This window comes from Haemaphysalis longicornis, unplaced genomic scaffold (genome assembly GCF_048455015.1).
Source record: "Haemaphysalis longicornis isolate Haplotype H1 unplaced genomic scaffold, Haemaphysalis longicornis Haplotype H1 scaffold_8, whole genome shotgun sequence".
Classification (NCBI taxonomy): Eukaryota; Metazoa; Arthropoda; class Arachnida; order Ixodida; family Ixodidae; genus Haemaphysalis; species Haemaphysalis longicornis.
Genome location: NW_027526445.1, coordinates 167134761 through 167157860, shown reverse-complemented (window position 1 = coordinate 167157860; position 23100 = coordinate 167134761). Strand labels below are relative to the sequence as shown.

The following is a 23100-nucleotide window of genomic DNA, read 5'->3' as shown; positions in this document are numbered from 1 at the left end:
CCGGCTACCGTCTGAGGTGGCAAGATGGCAGCTCTCGAGCAAGAAGTTTCGAGGTAGCTTAGTTGTTCCTTTCGTTTCCAAGGGCGATCATGGGGGAGGCCCTCACTGACAAGCTTTTGAAGGAGCCGGCGGTTAACCTGTGCTTCCACAAAGATGTATTTATGCGCGTAAGTACCTGTCATCCGCGTCTGCTGGCTAACTTAACCTTGCGGCGCGAGCTTTGGCGACATTTCGGTTTCGATGTTGGACGAATTTTTTGACAAATGCGCTTTCGGGTGATGCTGCATGCCAAAATATCACTGTCTTGTCATTGCAGGACAATTTTTCCGTGGACACTTTCGTCAGTGAGCACAGAAAGCGGGCCAGCTTGGAAAAGCTACGCGATGATCTGGTCGTTCATCTCAAGTTCCTCAAATCTTCGATGATAAAACTCATCAACAAAGACTACGCCGACTTCGTCAACCTGTCAGCCAACTTGGTAACCGCCGTTGTCCTGGCTTAGTTCCAACTTTGTTTAATTGGTCAACAACCGCTCTTTCAGGTCGGGCTGGACAAATTCATTAGGAACATCTCGAAGCCACTCGAAGAGCTCAAGCAAGAAGTTACTGTACGTATACCTTGTTCCTTTTCTATATATATAAAATTTATTTCAAAATTTCTATCGATGCATAACAATGAATACTATCATTATGGATGCAAATGGTTTATTTGCAAATGTTCATATTTGCAGGACGCTGACGCGTTGTTTGAAGCGTCGCTTACCCAAGCGAAGGATGAGCTGGCAGCCAGGCGCGCTATTCAAGAAAAAAAGGTAAACAATTTTTTTTTTTTTTTGCTGGTGATGTTGCTGCTGGCGATTAAACTTTAAGCTCATGTTTGTCAGCCATAGACGTAAATTTCACGTAGTAGAGGTGGAGCCAAGTAGCGCGTTGCCATTCTGGATTTCTCTGTTATTAATTAGGAATTGTCTATTTTGGGTTCGCGTTCAGCTGCTGCGTTGCTGTGGTTCAGTTCATAGTGACGCAGATGTTCGTGGAGCTCGTGACCTGCCGAGAAATTTGAAACTTTTACATTTCTTTCTGTTAAAAATTGCGTTCTGAGTAGGTACTTGGATTGTCCTTTTATTTTATTCTTTCCCCCTGCAGGCATTACTTCAGCAGGCGATAGCAGTTTCAAAAAGTGTTGACAAGATCGAGAGGCTGCTGCCGTCCCCCGACCACATGGATAGGTGAGAGAGAGCTTTGAATGCTTCGTACTTCACGTTCTTGGCATGTATCTTTGGATCGCGTCTTCGCTCAGTCTGCTTAATCTGTTTGCTGCTGTTTCACATAGTGGTTTTTTTACAGTTGGAAATGACGTATGAGTAAAAAAGACTTTCGACGTTTGGAATGTCATGTTGGTAGCAACGAACGAAGTTTGGCCCTGCACACCTAGCAACCTGATCCTAACAGCTGTCAGATCCTGTTCCTAACTGGAACAGGATCTGACAGCTCCAGTGTATTATTTTGGTGTAAACCTGCCACATTAGGAGAAGCCTTCAACCTGAAGTTCGCATAAATAAGCCAATGCAAGAATGAATTATAATGTAAGGAACGTTTTTTTCTGGACATTGGAACTTACTGAGATAGACAAAAGAATTAATTGTCAGCTGCAGCGCAATCGGAGAGAGGTGCAGTAATGTGTGGAAGCAAGAACGCACTATATTTCATGAGAAGATGTCTTGGTGGGCTTTCAGCAGGCTAGCCGCAAGTTCAAAGAAGCAGATAGTATTTGTGAGAAGTACTCTAGCAGCTCTTCACAACCTTTGGACACTGCTGCCTTGATGCTGCCACAGATGTGGGATTGTGGTTTTGTGAGAGGCAGAATGTTGTCGTGTAATGTTGTAGAGGGGTTGACTGCCAGTAGTAGTAGTGTCTGTTCACGTGAAAGAGGGAAATGGAAAGTGAATGGTGGATGTTTCTGTGGCCCGCCCCTCCCGAGTGGTGCAGGTGGACCAATGAGCAGGTGGAACAGGTGGCCACAGAAGTCAACCAGGTCCTCTTCTACCTCAGCAAGTGCAAGCAGGTCAAACTTGCTGGAGCCCTCGCTGAGGTGGGTCCCCGTATTAAAGTGAAGCTGTATTGTCCTCACTGATGCCATTGTACGCCAATAAGCCCTGCAGGAAAGCCAACTTTCTCTGACAATGATGATGTATGATCGTGGGTGTGATGAAAGAAAAAAACGCATCCCATGGCCGGAATCATCTGACTGGTTACGCAATTTCGACCTGGTCGAAGCGAACAGCAAGCAGCAGTTGCCGATTCACGCCGTACACCCCGAACCCTAGCATTCGGCCTACGAAGTGCATGCCGGAGAGTTGCTGCGGGTATTCTAGAAAAGTGTTGCGTACCTCCAGAGTAGCACATACTCGCAGTGTGGGATTGGCCAACCCCAGAATCCATCACAAGAAAGCTTCGTGTTCAACCATCGTCGTTAGACGGAAGGGTGCGTGATTTTTTAATAGGAGAGGGGAGAAGTGAAACTTGACCATTTGAGAATGCCAAAAAAGAAAATTTTATTTTATCTGAGGCATTAAACTCTGGTGTGCGGATGTACACCGAATGTCACATGGGTGAAATAATAGCCCGTGCAAAGCTTCTGCGGAAAAAAAAAATAGCTTTGACCTACTTAACTGGGCACTAGTTTCAGATTGGACTAGCTTAACTTATACGTTTTTTTTTCTTGGTGTCGGTGCAACGCAATCTTTACTGCAGCTAGGACATTGCCATTTCCCCATGCTCTACGTTTAGCTGTCACAACTTCAAATCAGGGTGTAAGGAACTTGATACGATAAAGTAATGACTTGTTGGGCATTTGCAGTAATCTGGGTTCTGGGTAGTTGCTTTTCAGTGGTGTAACTTTCGGGTTTTAATTATAGTTCCGTGACAGTGGGCACCCCCTCCCCCTTCCCTCCCTTTAATTGTGGGTGTTCATGCTGAAGCAAGAAGAGGGCGGTTGCTTAACCTCTTAAAGCTTTTTGTTTCATTTATGTGCCCATACGATTTGTGCCTCCATTTTAGAATAGTCAAATGTAAGGAAAAATACATGACACTGGAAATGCATCACCCCATTAAGCCTCTGGAAAAATTGCAGGATATAAGCAGTTAACTGCGAAACGAATTCTTTCAGAACAATATGAGCATCAAATTTTCTTTCCTGAGCAGTCATTTAGGATGATGCTACATGCCATTTTTCTGAATGTAACACATTGATTTTGTACCATCCGCATGCGTAAAAAGACCCAAATTCTTTGGGATACACGGGCCGTCACGGCGGCATCTTTGAATGAGTTGTACGATTGGGAGCCATTAACATTTTATTAACACGAAAGTGTTTTATGTCCGGGTAGACCAAGATATCATCGGCGTCATATCCGTCATGGAAACGACATCGCCCGAAAAAGTTCCATTGATGCGGCTCTGCCCAGATTCGAGCCACGAACTGTCTTGCCACCACGGGAGGTACACTGTGCCATACCATCTGCGCTATGAATTCAAGCGCGAGTAGGTCTACGAACGCGCCTTATCTTTCCCACTACCTTCTTTATTCAGATGGTGCTGCCGGTGAAGCGAAGTAGTTCATCATGACGCTAATGAGCACTGACAGTTGGCACCTCGATGCCAGCGTCTTTGTGTTTGCGGGATGCGGGTGAATTGAGGCACCCTCCGCCACCTACTGCTTTCGGTTCGGTTTCGTTCGCATGGTTTTCAAACAGCTGTGGTTTGATTCGGGTTTACGCAGTGTACCGGCGCGTGTTATCCAGTGTCTAATGTTGATGCATCTAATGGTGCCATACCGACGCAATATAAATAGCGATGTGCAAGTTCATATGGATGTGCAATAAACACTCAAATGCTCCTGTGAAGGCACATTTCTCTTTCATGTTTTACCGATTCCTGCGAAAGAGGCACCAACCAAATTTTTTTCTCTTTAAAACGTGGCTGGCAAAAAGAGAGCATTCTCGTGTTCATAATTGCAGGTCCTATAAATTGCGCTCTCATAAATACAGCAGCCAAGCCTGCTGTTCAAGTGTGGTCGCACATTCCCCACAAAACGCACACCCCGACTTCTTTTCCGTGGCGCACTACTGCAGAGGGTGAATGCCGTGAGGGAGCTGCTGCAGAGGCACCTGGAGGACAGCTTCCTGCAGGGCCTCAGGAGGGACAGCCAGGCTGAGCTGGGCTCTGTGCTGCGCATCTGCGCCACCCTCGACCGGGTGGAGGCCGTGGAGGAGCTCTTCCGCAGGCGGGTGGTGGCACCCGCCCTCGACGAGGTGGGCGCCCTCACTGGTTGGGGCAGGGCTTGGAGCGTCGGCAAAGGGGCAGCGGTGACAAGTGTGCTCGGGAGTAGTGTCGATGCTTGTATGCGGGTGGCAAGGGGAGGTTTTGGACTTGCAGAAAAAAGAGCAACACGATAATTTCTTGGGCGAGAGGTTGAAGCTGCCACTGTCGGTGCCTGCACTTCCAGTTTGTGCGATTAAAGTGGCCCTGAAGGTGAAGTACAGGTTTGGTTCGTTTCAAGTGACTGCATTGGCCCAGAAACAGTGATGCCAACTGTAGCACAAACTTCCAACAACTACGCCAGGTATTAGGGAAAACTGGGGAGGCAGTGGCAACTCCCTCAGCCACTTTCTTGCTCTTTTCTTTTGATGTCACAGGGACTCGGTGTGATTGGTGGCAGCTGGCCAAAGCCACCACCGAGAAGCACCACTGGGCGATTGTACTGGGGCCCCTAGTTATGCTTGCTTGCACTGCTTGGGCTGCTGATGTGCGGTTAACCCAACGATAACTCTTTTTTTAGCATTCATCCCGTTTCTTTGCTGCCGACTTCGTATGGCACGCCGTTTGCCAAACAGCATGGACAGCTGTTCAGGCCGCTTGCTATTTGGCCCGGTGGTCAAATAACGCGCGCCATATACAAAGCGATGCCTTGTAGAATTTGTCCCCTACTGTCAGCTTGCCCCTCATTTGAGCCATGTCACCATCTCGAGCATACTGAGCTGTCCAGTGTTCTCTGATTCTGGGAATGTGGTCGGGCATTGTTTCGTGGTGTAGTGCTCTGTTTCACCCACATTCCTTTGTGCAGTCGCTGTGGTTAGGCTTCACCCTTTTGCCCCCCTCCCCCCCACCCTCTGTGCACATCCCAGATGGTGACCGACAAGGTGGTGCAGGAGGTTGGCCTGGACGGGGTGTACAACCAGGTGATGATGTTTGTGAGCACCCGGTGCCAGACGCTTCTCGACCTCACCCTGGGGGCTGCCAGGTGGGTGCCCTTCCCACAGCCTCTCTGAGATATCCCGGGCCGCAAACACCCCCTCTGCCACAAACACCCCCCACCTCTTACACCCCCCTCTGCCCAGTTGACCTAGAGCCCTCCTGTGCTGATAAAATCTCTGCAGTGCGTCAAGTTTGTCCTTGCCAGTGAGAGAACCTGAATGTTTGCAATGTGAATGAGTGCAAATTTGGCCGTTTGTGTACTTTTGAGCATAATGGAATTTGGCAAAGCGGGGGGAGAGGGAGAAGTCAGAATGTGGGTTAACAAACTGAAGGCCTACCTAAGCACCCATAAAACCTATCTTGGCTCAAGAAAACAGTGTGGTCACCATATCTGTACCATCGAAATATCAATTGAAGTGTAAGAGTTGGTGATTTTTGGAGTGTGCTGATAGGGTGCACTCTTTGAAACTGCCTGCACACTTTTGGCTGAGAAAAAGCGTTTGGATATTTCCGCAACAAAAGCCTGCTCCCACTTCCCAGACAGCTTTGAATACTAGTACCAAAGCAGTCAGTGTTGTTGTCATTGAAGGAGCAGGTGGGACGAGATGTCAGGTGCAAAAAAATTGATCATCCATCCGGTCCTAAAGAAAGTTGAGAGAAGCAGGAATGCTTTGTGGCATCAAAAATGCTTCAACACCTTCAATAAAGTGCGTCCAACCTGTTATAAGACTGCGTCCACTCGATCGTCAAACCTTTAAAGACCCAAATTGCAACCGAAGAATGAACCCATGCACCGATTTTTCGCAGACTAAGTAAAACGCATCTATGAACGATCTGAATGTATACCGATATGGGGTTTATTAGACAACGGTGTATTATAGTACTCCTCCTTCATGATCGATGCATGTATCATCTCATCCAGACGCGTTCCTTTTTCGCGATTTCCAAGTAACCGTTAAGACACCATGCAAGCCTGGTTTCACGCACACGCTGTGTGTCCAGAGATGTTATCAGAGCTTTTTGGTCGACCAACCGGTCTGTGGGGAAATGCATTAGTGTTGTGACAGGGCGCCATCGGATCCACTAAGAAAGCTTTCGCTTTAAGAACCGTCCTCCGTGACTGCCTGCAGCGTGGCGGAGTCGAGCGCGAGCGGCTACGCGTTCCTGGAGCGAGCGCTGCTGCCGGAGCTGCTGTCCATGCTGGAGTCCCGCCTCCCGTGGGTGTTTGGAGCGGGGGACCCCGACTGCTTCCGGGGCCGCTTTGCGGCCAGCCTGGCCTTCCTAGAGCGGCTGGAGCGGCTCTGCCACGGCGTCTCCCAAGTGGAGCGGCTGCGCGCCCAGCCCTGCTACGCCCGCTTCCTGGCCAAGTGGAACCTCGCCATCTACTTCCAGCTCAGGTGGGGCCCCCGATCCTGCACTGGTGCAGTCAGTTTACTCTTCCCGTTGAATGCTGTGTGCCTAGTGTATGCCTGGTATGAGCCCAGTGTGGGTCTGGAATGGGCCCAGTGTGCCCAGTTTGTGCCTAGTATGCCTAGTGTACACCGGATATGAGTTCAGTGTGGGTCTGGTATGGGCCTAGTGTGTGCCTAGTATGCCTGGTGTACACCTGATATGAGCCCAGTGTGGGCCTGGTGTGTGCCTAATACGCCTGGTGTACACCCGGAATGAGCCTAGTGTGGGTCTGGTATGGGCCTGGTGTGCCCAGTGTGTGCCTAGTGTGCCTGGTGGATGTCTGACATGTGCCTTGTGCGTACTGTGTGCCCGGTGCATGCATGATGTATTCATGATACATGCCTGGTGTGTGCCCAATGTGTGCATAATGTACGTTTGGCATTTGCTTGTGTGTGTCTGCAGTGCATGCCCAGTGTGTGCCTGGTGCACGGAATGAGAAAGAAGACAGGAGGGGAAACCTTACTTTCTGGGTGTACAGATAACATCACAAGCGCTTGGCACAGTTTGAGGTGCCGGCATCTTTCGTGGGAAAAATTGCCTGGACTGGGCAGTTGGAATTTAGCCATGCAGCCTAAAGAAAGTTATCATCTCGTCCATCAGCTGCTGCGATCATGTCCTTCACCGCCACAGCTGCAAAGCTTTAGTTCTCATAGTAGCAGTACCTGATCACTCGCCACTGTCTGCCTCAGTGGCTGTTTTGCGTCCTGTATATATATCCTTGCTCTGTGGCTTGGTGTCTTCGTGGCTTCGAGCAAGAATTTGTACGTACATACCTGTAGGACACATTGTTAGTGGCGTCATGATGTGCCCCTAATGTTAATTGTGGAGTCGAATGAGGAGGACATTTTCCTAGGATCAGGATCGTTCTTCATGCCCATTGAGGGCATCACCAGTCCACTGAGACAAGCCGTTTCAACTGTTCACTGTGTGTCCAAATGCTGACTGAATGCTTGTGGTGGTGAGGAATGGCTGAACTGACAGTGCACCACCCAACGTGCTGTCGTTGCAGGTTCCAGGAAATAGCCTCTCAACTGGAAACTGCCCTAAGTCAGCCCTCTCAGCGTACCAAAGGTAAGAGTGGTGGGTGAGCCGCTTTTAAAGGGACCCTGCAACACTCTTTGAGCAGTGCAAGTAAACCTGCATGACGTTTAGATCACACTGCCAGGAATACCTGAGCCAAATGTTACACGTGCACGTGAAGCGGTGAGTGCGCAAATCGCCGGGAAAGAGGTGGAAAAACCAACCGCGCTCGCTTCAGTTTTCCTCATTATGCACCTCTGGCATGGCCCAAATGACGTCATGGAGGTCATGGCTGTCCTATTGGCGGCCGCTGGTCAGCTTTATGGCTTATTTCTCGCATTTCCTGTGACAATCCGGCGTCGGCGGCGGCACTGTGTACCAACCTCTTCGATGCCTGAACCTGTACGCACAGTTTTGGCAATTTCGTGTAGCGCGTCTCCAGCTTTGCAGGTCATCCTTCTTCACAGAGTGGAGGGGCACTAATTTTTTTTCTTCTAATTTTTAATGCCTGTGTAGTTGAGGTTTGTCACTACTTGGCAGTGGTGTTTGTTTCACCGTTGTGGCTCTGGCCTGTTGTTCTGTCAAGCTCATCCCCACAGCATTCAGTTTTGCTGCACCAGCTAGCAAGTTCCCTTTAAGGGGGCAGACTGGTCTTAGAGCTATTTTTTTTTATTTACCGACCAATTTTAATGAAACTGCACTGCATTATAGAGTTTTTTTTTGTGTGCTGATTTTAAAGCTGTCATTAGATTTTTTGTAAGTTGAATATAATTTGAGTTAATGATTAATATTTTGGGTCACAGTTACAAAAAAAACATTCTATACAGAATGGCAGTTACCACGTGGCTAGACAGACAAATGACTAAAGAATACAACATAGGAAGAACTTTTTTGATTCAGCTATTTTTGGTCGTTTTACAACATAGTGAATTTCGCTTCTCCCATGCTCTGCCAGAAATGCCTCGCAGGTGGTGCCATTTGAACACAATAATAATTTTCCAAAGCCTCCGTTTGAAAAATTTGTTTCCAACATTGTATTCTCCACACATTTCGGTATCAGAAGCAAAAAGAATTACAGTTGTACCTGCTTTGGATGCCGAAATATGTGAGGACGAAATGCTAGCCTTGCATTGCAATAAAAGTGCCGTTTCACCATCGAATTCTGTGCTAACTGAGCTGTATTGATTGATTGATTGTGGGGGTTTAACACGCCGACGCAACGCAGGCGATGAGGTGCGCCGTAGTGGAGGGCTCCGGATTAATTTTGACCACCTGGGGATCTTTATCGTGCGCCGAAATCTTGTACACACGGGCGTTTTTGCTTTTCGCCTCCATCAGAAAAGCGACCGCCGCGGCCGGGAATCGAACCCGCAACCTCGTGCTCAGCAGCGCAACACCTTAGCCACTGAGCCACCGCGGCGGGTGCTAACTGAGCTGTAGAGTGCATTTTGAAATGCTATTATAATATAATAACAACAAAATATGGTGCCTTTTGGTGAGGAAATTCCCAGACTGATAGAAAAATGGCCGTGGAGGCCGAAAATGCCATTTTTCAGAAAACACTTTTTTTTTACTATTTTTCGGCCCCAAAGACCCAACTGCCCCCTTAAGGGCAGCGGTGTTCACATGTGACATGGCTGAAGCGCCAAGGAAAGGATGGGCACAACAAAGGTGACAGGACAGGACGCCTGTCCTGTCATCTTTCTTGTCCCCATCCTTTTTTAGTGCTTCAGCCACGTTGGGAAGCATTGCTCATACACAAAGTGCTGGGGGTAATCTTTGCACTGCGCCATTTCCACGGAGGCTGCCTTTGCCAGGCTGCAACTGAGTACACAATTATATAAAATGATAAGGACGTCGTGAATTAACGCATCAATTACCCCCATATTAATGAAAAATCCATCCATTTTCAGGGGCTGTGGCACCCTCTCTTGACTACTTTCGGTATCAGCGCCAGGCTGATACTAAAACCAGCCTAGAGAGGGCGCCACAGCCCCTCTGCAGCATCACTGCTCCGCACTTGACAGCCTTCACGTTGCATGGAACTGCTTCAACTTTTTCTACTCCCTCTTCACAGTGGCAGCCACACCCTGTACCTAATGACAGTGCCGGTTTCCCACTCAGTGGGCCGTCTAATGCCCTCACCTCCATCCCAGACGGTGGGGAGTTCCTGCTGCGTTGTCACGAGGTCCTGTGGGAGTGCGTGGAGCGCTGCTGGAGCGAGGAGGTGTTCCTGGCACCGCTGTCGCACCGCTTCTGGAAGCTCACCCTGCAGCTGCTGGCACGGCACCGGGGTTGGCTTCGCCAGTACGTGGTGGAGGGGTCCACCTCTGGGGGAGGAGGAGGGGGAGAGGAGCAGCAGGCCTTGGGCCTCGAAGCCGGGGATGGCTCGGAAGAGGCCGGCGGCAGCAGTGGTGACGGGTCTTCGGTCGACCTCGCCAACCCCCAGGGCCCTGTCCTCCTGGTGATGCTGCACTGCGATGCACAGAGGCTGGCCGCCAAGGTACTGTGCTTGCCTGTAGCAGCGGCTGTGGCTTCTAGATGCTCTGTCTATACTCAGCTGAGTCTTAGCCCATGGGCCCCTTGAGCTACACTGTGGGGAAATAGTCTGGTTGATTGATTTATTGATAACGTGAACCTTGCATTTTGCCACGGGTTGTTACGGATGATCTCCTTGTTGGTTTTACTGCCTCACACATGCTGTGTGAAAAAGAGAGCTTGGGAGTGCTTAGGGACAGGAAGGGAGCTTTTGGGTTAGGGAGCACACTTTGGTGGAAGGCTATCTCATGTCGAGGCAAGTGGAGTTGCGCAGGCTGTGCAGTGAGACGAAATGACGACTGGTGTATGACCAGGGTAACAGTGTGGATACTGAGAGAGAGCTCTAGGAGAAGGGGAAGGCCAATAATTCGACAGCAGGATGGGATAAGGAAGTGGAGGCAAAGAATGGATTGAGACGTCGCAGGGTAAAAGAGTCGGGAAGTCTGTGGGAGAGGCCTCCGTCCTGCACTGAATGTTAATGGGGGTGGTGGTGGTTGTAAAGGCTCTATTTGTCGGTTATTGGTGGTGGTCGCCTAATGGCGGTGACCCAGTGCAACCCAACCCATCCCTGCCTTTACGAACTCTTGTGTCATAACAGGACCAAGGAAGTATGAGCACAAAGAAGGGAGAGAGCATAGGCGGGATTGTCATGGAGCTGACGTTCTGTTACCACCACCTCGCCCAAACTCCTGCGTTGAATGGTGTACAGCAGCAGCAGCTCAGTGTTGTGAGGGACGATTGCGGGCCACCCATCGAACGGGTTTCCTGAACTCAGTCGTACAGGGGGTGCAATTACTGTGGTGCCTGCATTGCTGCAATTGTGCACATGGGCAGGTGATTTGCCCGACAGCTTTTGGCCAGTCACCACGGCGCCATAGAATGAGGCCTGCATTGTTAATGGGTAGCTGTGTGCCCTGGGTTTCGCATTTATCGTTGCTTATTTGTCCTAGCAGCATTCAAGTTTCGTAGTCGAGCTCATACATATTCATCCCTTTTGTTGCTGCCTTCGCACTCTGTGCCCTTGCCCAAGTGGGAAAATTGGAAATAGCGGGTGGAAAATAGCAAGTGGCAAAGCTATTTCCGCCAAGTGGGAAATAACTTTAGATCTCTCTTTCTCTCTCTCTCTCTCTCTCGTCCCTCCCTTTGGAAAATAAGTCTAGGTTCCTGAAGTATCAGTGGAGTGCTTGGCTTTTCAGCACTTCAATTTCTTCGAGTCATGTGTAATAGAACCCAGTAATATTCATTGATCTCTGAGTCGCGTATAACAGAACTCATTAAAACTCTTTGATGATGCCAGGCCAATGCTACTTTCTCTAGTTTCGGTTCTATTATTGCGCGCCTAGAGGCAGTGGCGCTGGGGAAACACTCCTCCTCTCATTTTTTTTTTCTTTCCGCTTCTCTCCGGCGCATCTTTTTTTTTCCTCCATGCTCCGGCGCGACTGGGGGCGCGCATGCGCGATAACGGCATAACGGTCACCGCAGTTGCTGCTTCCGCACGGCGAGCAGTGAGGCCGACGCGCGTCTCATGTAGTGGGCGATTTCTCGTATGTGCTCCCTCGGACATTACGGTTACGGTGCTGCGAAAGGGACGCCAAGAACAGCAGGATGAATCGTAACGCGAAGACTCTTTGAGTGCTGTTAGCAAAAGGTGAGAACGTCGTTCGTATGCCGTACGTGAAGCTGAGCTGAAGGATAGGGCTTGTGTCGTGCGTGTGCTGTGCTTGAAGACAGACAGCCTTGTCTGTGTTGTATTGGTCATCGGTGTTTCTCGCCGCACGTCACGTTCGCGCACGTAACGCGAATAAAGTGTTCAAGTGATATTCGAGCTGGCGTCGTTACTGCTCAAGCGGCGTGGCTTCGTGCCGTCGGAGCGAGGCTTGCCCGTTGGAGGCAGCGGGGTGGCGGCGGCGGTTGCCGGGTGGGAATGGGGGGGACACGGGGAGGGGGGAAGGAATCCAACCGGCTTGAGAGGGGAGAGCGTTACCTCTCCCCACGCAAGCTGCGCACTCTCGCATTGTTGCTATGGCAATTACAACGCCTTCAAGGCCAACATGGCGGTGGCGTTGCTAGGGCAACAACAGCGCAGTAATGTTTCCCCAGGCTCACCAGGGGAGAATATGCCGCATGAGTCGCAATTAGCCCGGACGCTGGGTTGAAGGCTAAGAGTCCGCCTCCTGATGATACTATCCAGTACATGAAATCTGAATTTTTATTGAATGCTAAAGAGAAGAGCTGAGCACAAACCTGCCCCTTGTTTCATGCATTGCAGCTGGGTTCCATCCTCACCGACATTGTACAGCCAAGGCTGCAGCAGACAGGCTTCACGGAATTTCAACTTCTACAAGGTGCGCAAAAAAAAGGGGGGGGAGGGGAAGTGATTATCCTTTTAAAAAGCAGTCTTAAACGCACTGAAGTAGGAAGTGCATATTTGCCGACGTTTATTTCAAGGCTCTGGTTTTTCTTGTGTCTGCTATGTCGGAGACGTGGTTCACGTGCACATTTCATGTTGGCTGTTGAGGACAGAGCAGTGCATGTTTTACAGTCAGTTGTCCTAAAGCAGTGCATTACCACAGTAGGAGGCTGTGCTGACATGGTTGTTAGTGCTGCATGCTGGGAGTCACTTGATTTGTTGCCAGATGAAGAGAGCATCAAAGCCGTCGTAAGGACAGAACTTTCTGCCTTGCCTTCGTCCCTACTTTTTTGGATCATGTATGAAAACAGAAAAAGGGCAGGGAGCTCCGCCAAAGTTTGGAATTTTGGTTGTCACTTTTTGTGATTCCATTCAGGGTGCAGTGCAATTGCAGGCTTATTTCAAGTATTGTTCACTCTAAGTTTATTTGAACCAACGTTTTCAAACTGGTTGTGCTCATGTGGCAAAGATTTGTGTCGCACACAGTCTGAGAAACTGAGAGGCTCCCTTGTGAAAGATCTTTTTAAGGTCTGTTCAAAGCAAATGGCACGAACGCACTTGTTTGCTCGGTTGCTTTGGTCCTTACTGGAGCTAATCCTAAACCGCACCTGTAAGCACCCCTTTGCTCAAACTGAATGCGAAGCACGTATTAAAGTTACCAGTAGACCTTGGTCGAATTAAAGGAGAATTAGAAATTAGCTGAAAGTGACCTCTGAAAGTGACCTCTGAGATAAAATAAAATTATCCCAGTTTGAATTAATGAGGGTCGAGTGTAGCAGTGGACAGCAGAAATCTGTTTCCACTCCACACATCAGCACATTTGCAAGCTGGATAAAAATCTAGATAAAATCATGCTTCATATGATTACAGACAGCCAAAATTCTTGAATCTTTAGACACCCTTTCATGGTGAATTTGAAGTGTGTTTCAGCACCAGAAATTTGTCACCAAGTTCAGGTTTCCAACTGCAGAAGTACGTTCTCGTGAATCATTTCGAACCTGATGTGGGCCTGCCTAAATCTTTAGCGATAAAGTGGGTGTTGTAAATACAAACGTCGAAGCGTGAGTTGCATACGCTGCATTCCCTCTGCTTTCCCCGTTTTGGCATAACGAGATGGCCACACTGGGTTAATTAACACTGGGTTAACACTGGGTCAACAAACAGGCGGCCTGGACGAGTGCTCACAGCTCCTGGCCGACCTGCTGCCCAGCATCTGCTCCCGGCTGGTGTCTGACGTGGCCAAGGCCTGCTGCGTGCCTCTCAAGATGGTGCCGGACATCCCACGCCTCTACCGGCGGACCAACCGGGAGGTGAGGCCAAGAAGGAGTTGCGCCCAGAGTTCGTCAGTGTACACCAGTTGCGAAACTCGGCTTCGGAATCTGGGGAGCTGTAGTTGAGGGGCAAGTGTGTTATCGTGTCATTTAAAGAACAAATGAACTTTGATGCTCACTTCGTTTTAATAGCATAACTTAGTAAAATAAAGTTGCTTTTCAAATCGGGCAACAATTAATTAGGTAATGTTTGCTTAAGTTTCCACGGTTTCTCTTTTATGACTTACAGGAGCAGCCGCAAGCACTCGAGTGCTGCTTCAACTTTCTGCCGACAGATGGAAGGCTAGTCAACTGGCCCCGTTTGCCCCAGTCCGGGGGCGCTAACTGCGGGCCGGCTTTTGATACATGGGGCCTATGGGGGAGTTTCGCAACTGGGGTGAATTGAGTAGCTGTGGTCGTGGCATCCCTCAAAAATAACACTTTAAAAATGACTTTGTTGTAATTAGGTCCCTCTGTCCCGTTTCCCCAAGGAGCCATCCTTCACAGGATTAGAACGGGCTCGGCAAGAACACCACACTTTCACGCTGCAAGATACGGCAGTCTAGATGATCCCGAGTGTTCACGGTGCTCAGCCAATAGCGATACTTCCCGGATCCCGCGGGACTGCCCTGGCTTTGCCGGCTGTCGACAACAAGCCTTCAAAAACATAGGATTGGCAATCCCACTCAGCCTTCTTAATTACTGGCTTTATCCAAATCGTTCCAATGAGAGCGAAGAACGGCGCGTGCTCACCGCTCTACGAAACTTCCTCGAGACGTCTGGCCTCCACCATTTCCTTTAGTTTCGTACCCCATTGGATGTATCACACTCTTTTTCCCCAACTCCCATTGCCTAATCCCTCTCCCCTAAACACCAAACTTCGTCAAAGCATAACATGGCGTCTTTGTATCCCTTGTACATAAAATAAATGCGTGTTACCACCACCGCCACCCCAAGGTTTTTCGTGACGTACATCGCCTAGACTAAACAGAGCAACCTCCTGCTTGGCCGACTGAGCCAGTGAGGTGCTGCCACCTGGGAGGGGGTAGATGGGGGAAATGCTCTCGCTGTTGGCCAACTTGGAGGTTTGGTAAATTTGGTGGTCAAAACAATTGCGTAGCCGATTGCACCAATAATCATTTTAGATATTGCCTCTAGGTGCTCTGTAGGTGGATCATACGTGTTTTAGGGAAAAAAAGTCTTCAGAGTCAAGGGATTGGCAGAATGTGCATTTTATGTGCTATTTTAATTTCTCGTGTACAAGTTATAACGACAATGCCTGCAAACTGTTAGTATCGTCATGACCATTTACTGAGGTGTCGTCAATACAGTTTTTGCCCACATTTCTAAACAAACCAGTTGTGCATGTTACGTGCTGCGTTTGATTTGAAACAGGATATAGCTTTTGGCTCCTTCGCAGGGCATCCAAATCTGGTCCACCCAAATCTACCTGTGACAGTCTAGCCATTTTGTTTTTCTTTATTTCTCGTCTCAACGAGCTCCATTTGTTTCCCACCTCCAATATCGCGCAGGTGCCATCGAAGCCGTCCACTTACATTCAGCAGATTCTGCAGCCATTGGAAACCTTGAGGGACCAAGCAACCCAGAATGCAGGCCTGAGTTGGGACCAAGAGTGGACCGCGTCGGTGCTTGAGGAAGTCACAAAACAGTGGGTGGCCTTTTTGCGAGTCTGTCTGTGTGCATGGTGTGCGAGGGGGCATGGTTGGCTAGTTCTGTTGTCTAGTTTACAGGGCAGACAGAAAGAAAAGCTTATGAGTGGAAAAATTTGCGGCTCACAAGCTCTGGGTCTACGCGGTTGTATGACGAGTGATTGATTCGTATTGTAAGCGTACAGGCTAAGCACTACGATGGTGGCTATGTGATAGGAGTGTGGTGTGATAGTTGAAAACATGTTATGTATGAGCGAATGTTCCAACGCTCAAGCAGTCCCAAATTAGGAGCGCACAAATCGTGAAATTTGAATAATTTCACATGATTAGGAAAGGAAGTGAAGTATCGATTCAAAAGTTGAGTGGTAAAATTTTTTACTTGAAATTTAGAAAAAATTTACGAGAAAAAGAATTTCAACTTGGAGAAAATGAGCCTGGAGATTTCCAGTTTTTGATGCAAAGTTTACCAAAAATGTGATGTTTCAGCATATTACAAACCGTGACAGTCAAACGTGTGAAAGCGTTGCTCTGCTTCCTTTTTTGATTTGAACGGTTTTGTGTGGTCTCGGATTAGGTTGATTTTCCAAGCGTGAAGGGATAGGGTCGTGAGTGAATATTTAGCACTGTGTTGGTAGTACAGTCAAGGCCCGTTACAACGGACCCTCTTAATCCGGAAAGAAATGTCCGCTGTACCCGAAGTATGCAGTACCCGAACAGGAGCAGGTATGAGCGTGTAGTAGGAACTTTGACCAATAAAATGCATATACGTGCTACAGACAATTTGTTCTGTCTACACACGCGTGCAGCATCTCTGCACAGCGTTCACTCGGGAACAGAATTTCCTAGCGCTGTTTTCGAAGCTTAGCACCGGCACTTGGAAATAGCCTAGCACATACAGCCGAGTGTTGTGTAGAGACGTGCGCTAAGCTGAGCAAATACAGTGATAGGGTGACGAGGAGCGATTATTAACCGGCTATAATAATCAGTCGAGGCCAGCAGAATTAGCCAGGCTCTTGTCAAACCCTTTGGGACGAGGCAGGTTTACCCGAATCCGTTCATCAAGCTATTCGAATCGCTGCCTGATGTTCCCCCGAGGCAGCTTTCGCATTTTTAATGATCTTAGTCTGGTCAGTAAAACAGCTGATATGTGAAATAATCTGATGGACAGCTGTGAAGTTGAAAGTTACACCTGTTGAACTCCGCACAGCCAGTGGCTGGTTGCACACAATGGATGGGAACCCCCCCCCCCCTTACTTGAGGCATTTCTTTCCCCTTTTTCATTGAGCGGAACGGGAACGATGCATGCGTGGGAGTAATGAATGCCGAACTTTACCGAACCCGAGTTCTTTATTACATAAAAAACTGCAACGAGGGCAGACTCGATCTTCGAGTGCGCCACTACCCCTGCTCTAGGGCATTTTGAAGGCCTTTGAAACGAATGCCATTTGACTCAAATGCCATCTTTGAGCACAACGTTTTTCAAAGGCATTTGGTTGGAATGCCATTTGAGTCAAAGGAGCTTCTTTACCAACGACTTTGGAGGACCTTAAAGGTCGTTGGTGGACATTCTCAAAGGCCTTTGAAACGTGAACGCTCGTACTCTCAAGCGCCGTTCCTGCATGTTGTATTTACAAAAACAATTTCACAAGTAAAACTTCGTTTTAAAGTGTGCAATCTTTATAATTTCTCACTTTGGCTTGTTTTCAATCGCTCGATCTACGGTTACTTGGTAACTCGATACTTTTAACACTTGTGGTGCGAAAAAAGAAAAAAAGAAACTGCCTGCTTCGTGCACGTTTCGCGCGAGTTTGTAGGTTGTTACCAATTTTACCACTAGTATTTGTGCTTTTTTGGTCCAGTTTAATTATACAATAATTTTTTTTGTCAAGTTACGAGAAACTGGACAGCAGTGGCAACACCAAAACACGGCAGGCAAATGCAGGAACTATGAAGATCGGCAGAACTCTTTCCAGTTCGAATGGCATTTGAAATTTCGTAGGCCATTTGACTGAAATGTCCTTTCAATTGCTCGTGTAGCACAGGTACTATTAGAAAGTGGTGTTGTTCAATCTCATCGGAGTTACGTTTTTCGGCAGCGTCCCTGTTCTGGAAAGTAGAGTGGCCCATCTGCTCAGGCAGGCCCGTACCTCTGGTGATGTCGGCCCATTTATCGCCATGCTCGACAGTGTTACGTTCATCTTAAGCGCAGAAAAAAACAGGGACACAGTAGACGAGGACAAGCGCTACTGTGTCCCTGTTTTTTTCTGCGCTTAAGATGAACGTTATGGAATACCAACTAGCCCGAACGCAAGCCCTTCTTCGACAGTGTTAGTTAAGCTTAGTTTGTCCGAGAGTGAAATAAGCTACCCTGCCGCTAGTTACGCACAAAAAAAAAAAAGATCAGCACTGGCTTGGCTTGGCTGCGCCAACGACCCATTCCACACTGACAATGTTGCCAGACATAGTAATTTTCTTGCGAAACTAAACAAAGAAAAAGCATATCGGGTGCTGGCCCTATGGAAGTCCACCATTAAAATTTGATCAAAACAATTCTCGCTTGAAATTTAGTCTGTTGAAGCCGGTAGTCTGCTATAGCCAGGCTTGTTGTGAGCGTAGCGGATACCACTTAAAATGCATGGGGACCAAACAAGCCAACAGAAATGGTCTGTTGTTACTGGAAGCCCGTTGTTGCTGGATCCGCTGTGACAAGTGTAGACTGTATTTGGTCAAACCTCATTGTGTTGTGGTGAAACCCTGGCATTGTGCTTTAGCGGCGATTGAGTTATCTGCAATCTGCAGTGTCGCTTGCGACTCATTTGTGACACAATGGTTGTGAGCCACATCACATATGTGCATAATCTTCGCAGCAGTAATGGGAACTGGAAGCGCAAATGAGACACAGGCAAAGAAAGGAGACAACAGGACGAGCAGCGGTCACAGTGCAGTGTTTCTTTTTTGCCTGTTGAACTCTAAAGTTGCGTGGACTGACTCAGTGAAAAGTTGTCAGTGCAATGCACGCCCCCACTAGGTTTCAAGCAGATTAAGGTGCACATCTGCTGCAAGGATTGAAGAAAGTTTCAAACCTTGAATAACTAACAGAAACTTAGAGGTGTTGTGCCACCAAATTTTTTGCTTGTGCATTCTTTGTTGCAAACGTTTTATATTTCTTTAGAAAGCACGATACATGCTCTCACATGCACATATTCTGAGTAAAAAATTTATTATCGCACGATTCATGTGAACAGGATTCGGTTTCGGTTTCTGGGCGCCAATTCAAGCAGTGACGTCACAGTGTTGCGAGGGTGCTCTGCCACGTTTGTCTACCATCCGGCGCTGCGGTACGCTGCGACTTTACTGCGTCGTCTGCTCCCGCACACACGTGCTTCACCACAGAAGTAAACCCGCCGACTCGTCATGTCAAGCCGTGACAGCTATCCTCGGATGCGGACAAACGAAAACCACGGATATGCAAACCATGGAAATGCAATTGGGGAAAAAAAAGCTGTCCCCGTTGCGAATTCAACCCGCAACGTTGACCGAGCGGGCGCGACGCGCGAGACCACTGGGCCACCACACAAATCGTGCCCCGCCGTAAAATAGCTGGTGTATTAGATGGAGGCCCATCCTTCGAGTCGTACGTCGGTGTTTACTAGCTAGTTTACAGAATTCCTGGCTGGTAAACTGAAATTTCTTAAATAGCGCTTGCGCAGCAAGGTTACGCGAAGCCCCCGTAATAGCTTATCGCCATCAAATCTGCTCCTTCGCGAAAGCGGTCGCAAAAATAAATGTGCCTGGCTGCGATTGCGATTTTGCGCTGTAGGGATAGTGCTTGCCGTACTTTGGTTTTACATTTTACGTTAACAACCTTGGCCGATATTGATCTCTTATTACCCAAATTACCCTCCGTAACGCTTCTTCTGCACGAAACTGACCTTATATTTTCCACAGGCGAGCCGATCGCACATGCATATGCCGTTTGCAGCTCCGGGGTAGCAGCGTCGCCAAAGAGCACGGCCGAAGCGTCGAACTCCAAAATACGGATCGCATTAGCACTAGTGTTCAGTTGTATGGGCTTCATGGACCTTACCGAGTTTATTACACTCCAGAAACTAACAAAATAGAGCCGCATTCAGTGCGGCACGAATGTTGTCGGGGCGCAGTTTTCGCTTCTCGGTCGATTCCCGACGACGCGTCGAGCGACCGGTCGGGCGACTGGTTTTGTTGCCGTCTTCGGTCAGCGAGTCAGTCGCACGCACTATGGCGACTTTCCATCGGCCGAGCTGTTTGTGTCGCTGTCGGCGTATTGTGACCACGCGGTCTGGCGATTCGGCAGTTGGCCAATGGTTTGGCGACTTTTCTGCGTCGCCGGCAGGTCGGCCTAGTGTGTCTGATACGACCAAGCGACCAAACAAACTGGAGTTCACGTTGACGTCGCTCGAGTCGCTAACGTAGTATGACGTCACAAACTTTTTTATGCTGGCAATTCACAGACGTCATGGTTAATGTCGCGAGCGATGGGTCCCGATCTCCAGAAGAGCTTTCAGGTACTTTTTAGAAGCGAATTAAAATATATATTAAAGCGCTTGCTGTACTCAGCACTTCGTGTTGAGGGTCCTTGCATACAGAGAAAGCCTACAGCAGGCTTTTTACAGACTTAAAATTTGTTGGCACAACCCCTTTAAAATATTCGGAATTCTGCATTAGTATTTGTGAATCGGTATGTTGGGAACTCAGTTTGAATAGAATTATCTGCACGTTCTTTGTTGTTTGATTTGAGTGCTCAACCTGAGAACTTGTTCGTCCTCATTTTAAACACTGCAGTGTTGGTTGGTGTGGTGAAGTGATTGCGTGAGGGTAGGGAAGAGTTGTAAAGGAAGCGGGAAACGTAATCCTCGTTTTACGTCGTCAGGGAAACGAGACGGGGAGGAGTGGGGCTGCACACCATCGCTCTTTTCCTGCTCTATTTGCGTCTACTCGGTTGTCAAGAGAAAAGCCAATGTGGTGGTCATCGGCAAATTTGACGCAGATAAGCAGACGGAGAAGCAGCAAAAAAAAGGATCGCGTCTTGAAGAGAAATTTTTGCAACTGCCCATCGATTATCTCCGTCGTTCTCCCGGTCCGGTTGATTTGCACATCTCACTGCTTATTAATGAACACAGGTACCTGACGGTGACCCAGGACGTGCTGGTGTCGGTGAAGAAGATGGAGGACAGCCTGAAGCGGCTGAAGCGCGCCCGCGACCGCACCCCGCTGCCCGAGGGGGCCGCCTCCGACGACGACAAGATCCGCCTGCAGCTCTACCTCGACGTCGGCCACTTTGGCGCAAAGGTGGGCAAGTCGATTCAATTTTCCCGCACAAGCAGTGTGCTTGCAACTGGCCTCCCTTTTGTAGCTACCATAAGGGCTAACGTAACGAGTATTGATATTTAAAAAAAAGAACATCGCTTCTGTTAGTGATGTACTGTCATCTTGCTGGAAGCTCGCCCGAGGCTTTTTTTTGGCGCTGCACAAGGTGAGCGTTATTAGTTTGCAACGGTCTTGCCTAAATGTACTTCTTGTTTGAGAATTGTTTCAACTTTTGGCTGGGTGGTTCAAGAATCAAGTGACGTACAGACAGACGGACCAAAATTTTTGCATTTGGGTTGTCCAAAAGAGTGACCACTGTCTTTAAAAAAAAATGTAATGCGATCGTGGTGATGCGATGTAATGCGAATGTAATGCATCGCTGCAGTAGTCGGGGTGCGATTTTGAACTATAAACGGTCGCCCACAGCACAAGCAGGAACAAACGCATTCCCAAAGACGATGTGTAAACGCCTCTGTTGCAATCCGCTGGTTTGCACATGCATAGAATGTGCCATTAAGCCATTCTCGCAGGTTTTTTTTCACCCTTTCTCATAAGTGCAAACACATCAGTGCTCTCCGAGTATGCCTCTTCTTGATCAAGCACTGGGTCACCCATTTGGCAAGGGCAGGAAGCAGCACACACAGCATGGTTTAAGCAGAGTGGAAAGTGTGGCGCTGCTGCCGGGAGTGGGACGATCATGTGACCAAACGCCTCTGTCATTAGACGAGAGGGGAAACTCAAAACTTGCAAGAATTGGTGTCTGTTTTGTGCCACAACCAGCGAGCAGGGTGTTTTTTCATCAAACAGTTGTCTGCCGTTTCACACTTGTGTTGTACAGAAGCATCTCTTGCAGGAGTCACGGTTGCCTGAAGTGCCTGCAACCATGTTAAAGTAGAGCAGTGTGATGAACACAGTGGTGCGGTTGTGCATCGTGTGCGCCTGCTGTTTTGAAACAGAAAAAAAAAAAAAAAAAATCTGTAGTACCAAGATACTGGTTTTTCTCATTTTATGTGTGTCTGATTATATGTATTCCTCCAACCATGTGAAAAGTAGATTAGCTCTGTACAGTGGTTTGAAGGGCTGAAGCGTGCTGCTGTGTGTCGGCTGTGTTTTTCCAGATGGAAGAACTCGGGACGCCGAAATCACGCGTGCCCAGCTACGGGGCCCTCGTGGAGATAGTGGAGGCAGCGAGAAGCTCCCCCAGCTTGTGAGTTGGTGCAGTCATCGGTGCTGTTCCATGAAAACGACACAGTTAGCAAGACTGTTGTTGTTGTAAATAAACGTGAATTTAATTGCACAAACTGGATTCAATCTTTTTGCTTTGCCCGTGAAACAGTACACTCTGGAACAGTCGTCGCTTGCTGCCAAAGGTGGCGTTATTTATGTTTAAACACCACTAAAAAGAATTAATGGCTCAAGTGGCCAGGTGCTAACTTAAGAGCAAATGTTGCGAGAGGTATGCACCAAATCAAAATGTCTACGTGGCTCCAAGCTTAGGTTTTTGGAGGGTGGCATTGCTGCAAGCTCACATTGTTTGTGGTGCTGCATGTCTTAAAGGGTGAAGTGAGATTAGTGCTGCTGCTGAGCATGAGGTCGTGGGTTCGATTCCCGGTCGCGGCGGCCGCTTTTCTGATGGAGGCAAAAAGCAAAAACGCCCGTGTATACGAGATTTCGGCGCACGTTAAAGATCCCCAAATGGTTGAAATTAATCCGGAGCCCTCCACTTCAACGCGCCTCATCGTCTGTGTAATGTCAGCACGTTAAACCCCACAATCAAATCAATAATTTTTACTATTTGAGTGACATCAATTGAGATACTACTCCACCCCATTTTACCAGACTTAAATGCAGTGAAATGGGAGAGAACATTACGAGCACATAAGCTGCCCAATATTTTACAGTTTTAAAGGTCTGGCACACTGATGGCTGTATTGCAAGCCTTCAAGTACAGCAAGAATAGTGAAAACCTAACCAGCACATGAAAATACATTGAATAGTTCTGGGAAAATATGAGAAATTTAAAGCACTACAAAGATGTCCAAGTAGACAACTTTTGGGAACATTGCTGAGTACATACATAATTCATAAAGAATTGCATT

The 23100-nt window shown here is 48.3% G+C and overlaps 1 protein-coding gene across 1 annotated transcript; it reads left to right on the top strand.

The window, feature by feature from the left end:
• Window positions 1-2: 2 nt before the first annotated feature.
• Cog2 (conserved oligomeric Golgi complex subunit 2) lies at window positions 3-22299 on the top strand. The gene is made up of 16 exons (XM_077681579.1): window positions 3-167; window positions 317-478; window positions 542-607; window positions 731-811; window positions 1146-1228; window positions 1989-2091; window positions 4133-4312; window positions 5186-5301; window positions 6386-6652; window positions 7717-7778; window positions 9884-10230; window positions 12535-12610; window positions 13840-13985; window positions 15518-15654; window positions 20815-20983; window positions 22120-22299. Exons 1-16 carry the CDS (start codon window positions 90-92, stop codon window positions 22210-22212), a joined length of 2166 nt encoding a protein of 721 aa, XP_077537705.1. The 5' UTR covers window positions 3-89; the 3' UTR covers window positions 22213-22299.
• Window positions 22300-23100: the final 801 nt, after the last annotated feature.

Bases quoted from the DNA above. Each gene is read 5' to 3' on its own strand.
- Cog2 (XM_077681579.1), top strand. From the start codon at position 90: ATGGGGGAGGCCCTCACTGACAAGCTTTTGAAGGAGCCGGCGGTTAAC. The intron at 168-316 runs GTAAGTACCTGT...TTGTCATTGCAG, and splicing joins ACAAAGATGTATTTATGCGC to GACAATTTTTCCGTGGACAC. The intron at 1,229-1,988 runs GTGAGAGAGAGC...CGAGTGGTGCAG, and splicing joins TCCCCCGACCACATGGATAG to GTGGACCAATGAGCAGGTGG.